Source organism: Eleginops maclovinus, chromosome 7, assembly GCF_036324505.1.
Source record: "Eleginops maclovinus isolate JMC-PN-2008 ecotype Puerto Natales chromosome 7, JC_Emac_rtc_rv5, whole genome shotgun sequence".
Classification (NCBI taxonomy): Eukaryota; Metazoa; Chordata; class Actinopteri; order Perciformes; family Eleginopidae; genus Eleginops; species Eleginops maclovinus.
In genome coordinates this window covers 6,219,673-6,230,321 of record NC_086355.1, presented here as the reverse complement: position 1 = coordinate 6,230,321, position 10,649 = coordinate 6,219,673, and the positions used below count along the sequence as shown (strand labels likewise).

The window sequence follows — 10,649 nt, the reverse complement described above, 5'->3', positions numbered from 1 at the left end:
GGTAAACATTTAGCTCCCTTACACTACAAAATAAATGGTGTTCCTTTCATTCTTTTCAAAATAAAACTGTGTATTTGTCAGTGTTCTTTTTTATATGTATTCAGTAACAGGGACTAGATGTACAGTATGCATGTTATTGGATATTTGTGTGAAATTGTCGTAAGTAGTGTATGTGTTTGGTTAGGTTGACATTGATCTTTGACAAGTAAAATCTGGTCAGTTAATCCTCGAACCAACTGGACGTTTTTTGGAGAAATTCCCTTACTGCGTTTTTAAGATACCCCATTCATGACATGTTGTGCCTTTGAAGACTGAAGACGTCAGTTTATAGTTGTAATGATCGTTGAACACCTAAATCTCATCAGTTTGCTGACGTTTGTGCCAAATTTGAAGACATTTATAGGACATGGCGCTCCTGAGAATAAAGAACCAACTTCGTCCGTTTCACCTTTACAGGTAAACGTGTCCTTCGTGAGGAAGCTGACAGTAACCGAGTCTGAGAGGTTTGTCCTGAAGCACCTCAGACAGACTCAGCATGAATTCACCCAGAAGCACCCTCTCTTCCTGGCAGTGTCTTCACAGAGAAACAAACATCCACAGAGTAATGGATGGTCAAAGCGAAAAAAAAAACCTGACAAGTTGAAAAATAACTCTCCGCCCTTTGGCTGGATGTTGGTACAGTCTGTCTGGATTGAAGGTGTGAAAACTGCCTGGTACATACTTCTCTTTCCATCCACTTCCATCCTCGTTTTCACTCTTTTTTTTCTCTTTCACCTTGAAAATATTGCACATTAGTCCTCGCAGCTCAGGGCTGAATCTCACACTGAGCGCTGATGGTTGTGACATCAACTGTTAAATATATATATCATAGTAAAAGTCTTTACGGAGATGAGGGCCTGCAACTGGTCCAGATGTGTCCTCTCATTTTAAATGATGCATTAGGTCTCTTATACATGTTTATATCTCTCTATAAAAGAACAAACGGGAATGAGAGGTGTGAAGGGCGGCTCGCTGACGTCGTTTGGAGGCAGGAAGGTGTAAGGTGGCTATATGTGAAAAACAAACATGTCCGCCTTCTTGTGTATTTCTAGCCCAGACGCAGTCCTCAACCTGAGCTCAGTCTGAAACAGAAGGACGAGAGACAGGCGGCGTAATCTCCTGCTGATCCGGTAAGACTAAACAGAGGATGATATTTGATGAAGCATCATGTTCTTGACACATTTCTCTTCTTCATGGAGGAGAGTTTTAAAGCCTGTGGCGGCCTGCAGGGAATATTACATTCCTGCCCCTCATTCTGCTGATGTTTCTAAGCATCTGTATTCACACACATTTCTCTCGCAGACTGAAGAACAAATTATTTTTTCTACAGGTCGAGACCTTTTGTGTTCTTTCTTCAAAGTTCCTGAAAGCATGCGTGCTGTGTTGCTGTTCGTGCTGCTCCATTATCTCCTCCTCACGGTCCTGCCTGCTTCAGGTATGTCAGCGGCTCACACACGCCATTACACATGAATGGACTTGTGATTCAGGAAATCTGAAAAGATGGACCAGGTGTGCTCACGTAATATTTCTGCCTCTGTCTTCTTTGACAGGAGCAGAGGAGGGTGATGCAGCCGGCAGCAGTGGGGAGAGGGGGAAGAGGAGTCTCCCCTACTGGGGGATGTGGTCGTCAGACTTCATCGGGTGGCTGGAGGAGTTCCGGGCGCAGGCGGCTCACGACGGGATTCAGGACCTGGCTCGCACCTTCTGGGCTCACTTCCCCATCGCCACCCAGCTGGGATATGACAGTCCCGAGTCTGAGTCTGACCTCGAGGAGTGAGGAGAAGAAGGAGGGAGAGGGGAGGGGGGATTTAAGTGTGAGGGCAGGCAGAGGTCACTCTTAAAATGAGAGGGAAGTTTAAAACTAAGAGAAGTTTGGAGATTTATGATATTTGATCCCTTGGGTTTATTTTTCACATATTTTCAATCATATATTTACTTTCTGACCTTATATGATAAACTCATTATGAACATTTGTGTTTTAAAACTTCTACAAACTTGGCTTTGCACACTTTATCCGAAATTATGGAAATAACCATAAAAGCAAATAAATGAATATTTAATATGTTGCATGTTCTATTAGTTATGCATGAGCAATCATTCCTTTTCTATGTTATTCACAGACAAACACATGTACAATAACTGTGACACGTTACGTCTATATATCATTCTTGACTCCAAATTGACTTGTTGGGATTTGGGAGGAATAAAAATACCATCAGCAATAATCGAAATCCTTTTACTTCTTCCTCCCTTTCTATATAATCCAATATCAGGGGGGATGAACCATGACACTCATGTTCAATGCAAAAATAAAATACCATCCTGCACATTCTGTATCTTTCAGGTGGGAAAACGCTTTCATTGCTGTGTGAAATTGACTTTTTGAGTGACAGCTAAATAAATCCGACAACACTCAAGTAAGAAGATAAAGATGGAGGGTACGTCAAATAGCAGGACGAGTGACATTGTTTTTATGGAGGGACATTGAATGCATATTTTTGATATTACAGTGTTTAAATCCTGAGTCACGGCAAACCGACCCATCTTTGTCCAAAAACACTTGAACTCAAGATGTTCTTTTCATGGTTCTGCGGGCAAAAGAAAAGGCTTTGAATCTAATGAATAAAAGCAAAAGGTAAATCCTGTCTATCGGTTCGTCCGCCCGGAAAGCGGAGGCCTGCCTCTCACTGAGCTTTACAGCCATGCCATCAATCAGGATTGTTCAGCTGGAAGCACTTGAGAAATCCTCTGACCTCTTTTCCCTTCAATGACCAATGTGAGAGTGAGTGTGTGTGTGTGTGTGTGTGTGTGTGTGTGTGTGTGTGTGTGTGTGTGTGTGTGTGTGTGTGTGTGTGTGTGTGTGTGTGTGTGTGTGTGTTGGAGAAATGCAGGCTTCACAAAGAGGATGTAGCTATTTCTTTCCGAACCTGAACGATGCAATGAGCAAAGCAAGAGTTTGTGAAGTTCTTTATCATCACGCTGCTCTGCAGATGTGTTCGTCTGCCTCTCACCCCTCTCTCCCTCTTTACTGCTGCTGCCGCTCATTTCACCTCCTCTCCAAATCCAATATGAAAGCAATGCCATCAGCTGCCAGGGTTTCCTTCATTCCTGCTGAGCCTGTGAGAGACAGAGAGGCTGTTTGTGGATCCAAACCAAACACTTTCCCTCTCCAGCACATCGTAACACAAGCCGGAGCCCAGATTAGAGAGCATTTCTGAATGAAAGCTCTATGAAGTAAAGGTTTGTCTCTCAATATGGTGGAAGGAAGGCTGATTACCGCCTGAACAGTTGCTTTGAAAGGCTGATTACCACAGTGAGCAGCCATTAAAGTGAGACTCTAACTTTGTATTAATAACATTAAAACTTCTTTCCCTTAAAATAAAAAAACTGGTGAATTCATAAGAAATAAAATGCACTCTCGCTTGATGTGATGCATGCAGTGGTTTTGCAGCCCTAACTTGGTCCATTAGGTCCAGCTGGCTAATGTTAGAATTCTTTACAATAGCTAACTCATTTGTTATCAGCAAACTAGAGATGGATATTTCTCATTTATGTTTAAAGAGAGCTGCATACTGAGCGGCAGAGGTGTAAAATAACTGAATGCATTTACTGAACTGTACTTCAGTACAATTCTGAGGTACTTGACTTGAGTATTTCTATTTTATGCTACCTTATACTTCTAACATACTACAATTCAGAGGTAAATGGTGTACTTTTACTCCACTTATTTAATACCTTTAGTCACTTTACAGATTTGGATCGATAATGTGAAATATAATCAACCCTTAAATCACACTTTAGTTCCACCTGGAGTTAATTCAGCAGCTACCCTGCAGTATACAAGTCATTAAAACTAGCTGCACCTTTACCAGCTTTGATAACACTTTAATGATCAATAATTATTGAGCATATTTTATTCTGAAATGGAGCAATCTGCATAATGAGCACTTTTACGTTTGGTACTTTTTTTGATGCTGTTACTTGTGTACTTTTACTTGAGTAACCTTTTGAATGCAGGACTTGTAACAGAGTATTCCTACACCCTGGTACTTCTACTTTTACTAGAGTACAAGATCTGAGTACTTCTCCCACCTCTGCTTAGTGGCCACTTCACTAGCTGCAAACGTGACCACAAAAACACATTTTTGTGGCACAAAAAGCAAAACAAAGAAGAGGATTAAAAAGAAGGAGGAGACTCAATCAAGTTATTATGTTAGAATATGTTTTATTCAATTGAAACACCAACATCTTGAAATGTAAAAGTAATCACATAACCGTGGCAAGATCAACAGCACACCGAGTAAACAGAAAGGAACTGACGGGGCCGTGGATTACCTCCTGTCTTGGTTTCTTAGTTAACCCGTAGGGGGGAAGTTAAGCAGGAGCCTCGATTGAAATATTTATACTAAGTTCCTGCTTCCTGCCTCTTATTTAACCTGCACCATCATTGGAAAACTCACTCTTCTTCCTCTTAGGAATTATAGGCTGAATATTTTATGTTTTAGAAAAGAGAAAATAGATCTTAGATATTTCCCTGTTGATCACTGACGTAGTGGTATTTAGTGAAATTAATAAAAAGAAGCTTTATACTCTTCAGATTTATTGGTGATTTTAAGGTGAAATCAGATAAAAAGGCTGTAAAAAAAAACTACAGAGACATAGAAACTCACCTCAGACAGTGTATTCATTTTGATCCTAACTGAAAAAGCTGATTATTTTTGAACCTATTGGTAAATCCTGACTATCTCCCCACAAAGCACCCTGCATTGTGAACCACATTCATGAATAGGAATCTTTCTTCCTCCCCACAGCTGCTCTTGGACTGTACAGTATATTAGGAGATGGAAAAACACCTGGGAAACACAAGAGATTTTTCCTTTAAAGAGTGGAAAATCTTCCAGTTGCAGACTTGTTCCTGTAGGCGAGGAGCTAAACGGCATTCCTCCCCCACATGCTGTTTCCATTTGGGAAGTCTGGGAGTCTGCCCACTCTCCCCTCGGGTTGTGCAGCAGCTTTTTTTGTACAGTTGTTGCTTTTAAATCTGCAAAGACTCGAGTATAACATGGCATCCCAGCAGCTGTGTGTGAGATTGATGGGGCTGACTGTACTTCTGACACTCTTTGCACTCAGAGGTGAGCTCAACCTTCTTCTTTTATTCTGCTTTGCATTTAAAGTGTCACTTTTTTCATCATGCAAGGCTAGATGTTGACGGTCACCCTCTGGCCTTGTATTCTCGTTGTAGATATAAAAGCATGAGCAATTATGAACATCTCAAACTGCATGATGAGTGTGTGTGGTTTTACAAGTGGGAGAATGTTAGAAAATATCAAAAGGCAAAAGCAGCCTCTCAGGTAACTCTGATTAAAATACAATATGGACAAAACAGCAGGAACAAAAGGCCACTCCGTTGGAATCATCACATGCGTGAATGCTAATCGTCAATGTAGACTCTTCATTTTAATAACCTATCTATTTTATTCATTCAAATTAGGTCGGATACTCAACCTTCAAAGACTTGAAACATACAAGACACAGGAAATCCATCAAAGTGAACACACTATCATAACCTCAGCTTTATAAGAGCTAAAACCTTAAATCTTCTGTAAAAGGAGGGATAGACAAAGAGACACACACCTACAAAATACAAGTTTACCATTATTTTGAAAAGGTGTTATGCAAACACACAATTTAAAAGGGAAACGTCATGAAATACCAAAGAAACCTTTAAAAAGCTGTCACTCAGACAGGTTAGGTTATGACAATGAAGAATATATATATTTTGGTTTGTTTTCAGTTCAAATGTCCCATAATTCATCCTGAGGGGGGACATTAATGTCTGTGCAAAGATTCACAGCAATCCATCAAATACGTGTTGAGACAAAACACTCAAAGCTGAAAATGAGTGAAAGTCAGGATCACTGAAGTCTGAGAAATCATCTGGGGGCCATGAGTGTTTTTAATTGAATGATATTCCAAACCACACTTGGTGTGATTTTTCTTGGTCTGGAACAACTAACATTGGCATCCCTCGAGTAAATGCATGCAACCATTGGTGTCATTTATACTGGGGACGTGTGCCCACCACATCTGGAAATGGCTAATGTTGTCCCTATGCATTTGGGTAATTGGTTAAAAATGTTCTGAAAAAAGCGTGCACAAAGAATTGAACACTTTGAGAATTTGCAGAACAGAACTTCAATCTGGAGGACTGTTCAAACTTCTAGGGTGTATCTCTGGGGACCCAAGTGGAGCAGTTTGGACCTGCGGCACGTTTGATATTAGCAATGACTTTATAGAGAATAGTAAAGCAGTGGTTGCTCACGCTTTGGAGCAGCGTAGCATACTGTAGTTACTGCCCTAGTCTCAAAAACAATATTGTAAGGCTATGTTTGTATAAGTATTGTTTGTGTGTGTGTGTGTGTGTGTGTGTGGGGGGGGGGGGTTCTAACTAAGTGAAGCCCATGCATACAACACACGATAAGCAGATGAATTTTCTTACTTTATAATGAAGGCTGCACAAAAACTACACACCTAAATATATACTTCTACTTTTAACAACACGGTGCAGAGGTTTTGAGTTTAAGCCTTGACAGAGTTCACCTAAAGATAGGGATTGGATTTCTGTGCATATTCTCAGGGTATCTGGCATTCTGGTCTATGTTTTAGCTTAGAAAAAAACTCAGCTTCATGTTTTACTGTAACTTTTCGAACAAGAGATAAATTAAACCCTCCAGGACTGAAGTAAACGTGCCCTAGATTTGGCGAGGGATTCGAGCTTCGAGAGAGCGGTCAATGGCTTAACAGGCTTATCTCACTGCGTTCAGCTGGGTAGAAGTTCAACTCATTAGTGCACACTTGAAGTACATGTGTGTATAAATATATATGTGTGTGAAAAATCGCTGCTCCGGTGGGAGAGGAGAGCAGCAGGAAGGAGGTCACTTAACTATTGACATCTGCATTTATAATGAAAGCTGAGAATGAAATCGTCCATGAAACTGGTTTAGTTACCAGGGAAATGTGAAGTGTGAAAACTACTGAGGCACATTAAACAAGGTGCCGCTGTGCAAGCAGAATAATCAGAAGAAAAAAAACATGTATAGATTTTTAAAGAAAATAAAGCCATCTGAGAAACCTTCAATCTTTATGCAAGTAAAGAGTTGGTGTTTAAGATCTGCCTTCAAAAATATATTTCCACTGTTACGCTCTATGCAGCTTTTATTTTATATAGACCATTGGGTCTGCACTATTGTATTTCTCTATTCACTTTTATGTCTAAAGTATATTCTATGTTGCATTGTTGGATAGTTTGGGAGATTTCAATGCCAAAACTCTGTAGACATTGTGCACCTGACAAAAAAGCTTTTGAATCATTGAATCTCAAACCATAACAAAGGAGTAGATTGTCTTCTTTGGTTTTGGATTTTGTTATATGGCAAGAGTTCTTTCTTCCGGGTATTGAAGCTGCCTTACAGTCACATTATGTAATCTCCTGAACATAGAAGACTCTCTTTTTGTCATTATATCCACAAAACATGAGATTAAATTAAGGATTATCCTTTGAAATATAAATTATTGAAGCATCTACAAAAGCGTTGCAATATTGATTTTCTCCATATCCCCCTGCCATGTTAAAGGAAATTTACCCTGACAATAAACCTTGAGAGTGTATGGAAATAAAAGAAAGTTGACTGAAGTGTGCTTTATGATTTAAAAGACTATTTATTAGCTGTGATGGAGCATGGTGTTGAACACTGCAGCTCTTTGTCCCCTCTCCTCAGATGTATGCAGTGACAGCAGCTTGCACAGGATCTTAAGGAAACGAGAAGGTAACGTTTAGCTTCACATCAAAACCAAAAAAAGATCAACTGTCAGGGAAATATATTTTAGAAATACCCAGTGCTGTGAAGTAATTACATTTTTGGCTATTTTGTATATTGTATTTTGGGTAAATACTTGTCTCTATTATCTATTTAACGATGACAGTTTCTTTAAAAGTATTTCTTTTATAATCCTTATATTTTTGACACATCATACAACTTATTTTCTCAGGTTGTTTATGTTTGCACTACCACACAACAAACCAAATCCCTGTGTAATTGGTCTGGCAATAATGTTGATCCTGATTCTGATCTCTGGAAATACCTCAATGTTTTGCCCAAATGTTGCCTCCCCTTAGCGGCCGGAGCAGGTACTGCCCTCTCCAAATCCTCCGTGGTCGTCCCCCCCTCCGCAGCTCAGGGGTTTCTGTCGAAGCTGAGCCGCAGCAAGAGGAACCTGTGGGACCGCAGCAGGCCGGACGTGCAGCAGTGGATCATGCAGTTTATGTACATGGGGTTTGATGAGCAGGTGGGTCTGCGTCTGTTCCCGGAGAGTTCACATTATCAGTGAACTCCCGGAGTCTTTCACACACAAAGCTGTCAACATGCACAACAGAACTGATCCACACCACAACAGAACTGATCCACACGAGAAAGAGAGCAAATAGATTAACCACGGATCCTTTACACAGGGGTTTGGAGGAGAACAAGAACACTCAAGTTTCTCATGTTTGCCTTCAACAGCAAACACGTACGGTGGCTGACAGGTGCAAACGCGCTAGGACGGCCCAAAATACAATCGTGCCAAAACATATGCAAATTTTCTGCGTTTACTTAAAGGGCCTCGTGTAAAAAAGTAGAACAAATGCTGCGAATTACAATACGATAGTGTTTCCGTTGTGTATTGAGTTTCTTGCAGCGTTTTGTATTTTTTTGTTTTGCTTTAGTAAACATTTTTAATTACTTGGTTCATCTGTGTTTTTTTATTTGCATTGTTTCTCCGAGTCCTAAACCAAAGAAACTATGGTATATACATGGTAATAGAGGTGCTGTACTCCTAAAATGATGTCAACATTCAATGATGTTTAAATATCACAGTTAACGTCAATATCGGTCCATCCTTAAACCCCTGGTATTGCTATATATTTAAATCAAAAGCCCCCGAAGTGATTGTTCTGTCAGCTTCTAATGGTAAGCAATGGGGTCCAACAAGAACAACAAAACGTTTCTGATGAAGGAAAAACACTTCATATTGATATCCCTAGTTTAGAGAGGTGTGCTGTCATGTTCTCTGTGCACGGAAACAGGAAGTATCAATATATAAATCTAGATTTGTGTACACTTTTGGGATTGTTTGCTGAGGAACATTCAATAAAAACCGAATTGATTTGTTTTTCTTGTTGTCTAGACTCTTAGGGGGGTTTTAAACCTGGGCTGTGCAAAAAATAAAAACACAGAGATAAAAACAAACAGGTAAGAAATACTCTGAAGATCTCTCAGATATGTGGAGGGCGGAAAACGTGAAGGTGCACACTGCAGTGAGGGATAATCTCTTCAAAAGGTAGTAATCTTCACAATGCAGCATGATGAATACAAATGTGGACCTGAATACATGAATTCCCCCTCACACACAAACGTATTCCTCCCTACAGAGTCAGATTCCCGTCAGGTCAAAGGCTGTCTTGTAGACGTCTCCAGGGAAAGCAAGGAATGGAGAGAGCAGGAGAGGGAAAAGACGGAGGAAGAGTGCACAAAATTACCCTTTAAAGCCACCGTTTTTTGACAGATGACAGCATTTCTATTTCAGCCAGTGTAGCAGTAATTCTCTCAACGGCCCATTCACGACGCTGTGTACGAGTGTGCCATTTGCCGTTGCTTCATTAAAAGGCCACTGCTGTGAAAGCGGTGGCCTTTTCAATGTTTGCCTTTCATGCATATCTATGCGCAACAGTTGTGCCTGCTGACGGTCTCAGCGGATCCCTTATCAGCCGCCTGTGTCCATTAGCTCATTTGTCGAGGCTGAGCGTGCTAATGACTTGCATCAATGTTGTTTTTTCTTCTGATCAGAGGCTGGAGACCGACCTGTCCTACTGGATGGACCAAGCTCGCTCCAGAGACCAGGGTCGGCAGCACCAGTATGATGAGAACGCTCCCATCGGACCCCGGGACCACAGCTCCTACAGACACGGAGCCAATGTAAACTACGACTACTATTAACTGTAGCGGTCAATTCCCATTAATCCACAGCTGCTTTCCACAGTATAACCCACTATATTTGACCCACATACTATAATAAAGGGATGTTCAATGACAGCAATAACTTAATTTAGGGCTGGGAGAAACGAATATCATATATCAGTGTTTTTTTTACCTTGATATCGACATTGTGTCAACATTTACACAATGAGAAATCTGACAAATAATCACCAGTAATGCGGACACAATGGCAAATAAATGAACAGCAATCAGAAAAATTGACTTTTCTGTAATGCAGCCTTTAAAACGAGGAAGACAACACGTATTACAGAATCCAATCTGATGTTATCGATATATCGCCCAGCCCTACGAATGAAGCAGCCGATTTTTATGAAACACTCTTAAAATCTGACTCTTATTATCTCTCCATTATTGTAAATAAAGTTGTGGCTTTGTAGTGCAGAAGTCTCCTGCTTTTTCCCCTTCACACACACACACACACACACACACACACACACACACACACACACACACACACACACACACACACACACACACACACACACACACACCATCTTCCCTAATTATGTGAAAGGC

The 10,649-nt window shown here is 40.6% G+C and overlaps 2 protein-coding genes across 2 annotated transcripts; both read left to right on the top strand.

The window, feature by feature from the left end:
- Positions 1-1,410: 1,410 nt before the first annotated feature.
- Positions 1,411-1,816, top strand: otos2 (otospiralin 2). Its single transcript, XM_063887960.1, has 2 exons — positions 1,411-1,474; positions 1,590-1,816. The coding sequence occupies exons 1-2, from the start codon at positions 1,411-1,413 to the stop codon at positions 1,814-1,816; spliced, it is 291 nt and encodes a 96-aa protein (XP_063744030.1).
- A 3,202-nt stretch (positions 1,817-5,018) lies between these two features.
- Positions 5,019-10,509, top strand: ecrg4a (ECRG4 augurin precursor a). Its single transcript, XM_063888195.1, has 4 exons — positions 5,019-5,171; positions 7,818-7,865; positions 8,216-8,385; positions 9,924-10,509. Exons 1-4 carry the CDS (start codon positions 5,102-5,104, stop codon positions 10,071-10,073), a joined length of 438 nt encoding a protein of 145 aa, XP_063744265.1. The 5' UTR covers positions 5,019-5,101; the 3' UTR covers positions 10,074-10,509.
- Positions 10,510-10,649: the final 140 nt, after the last annotated feature.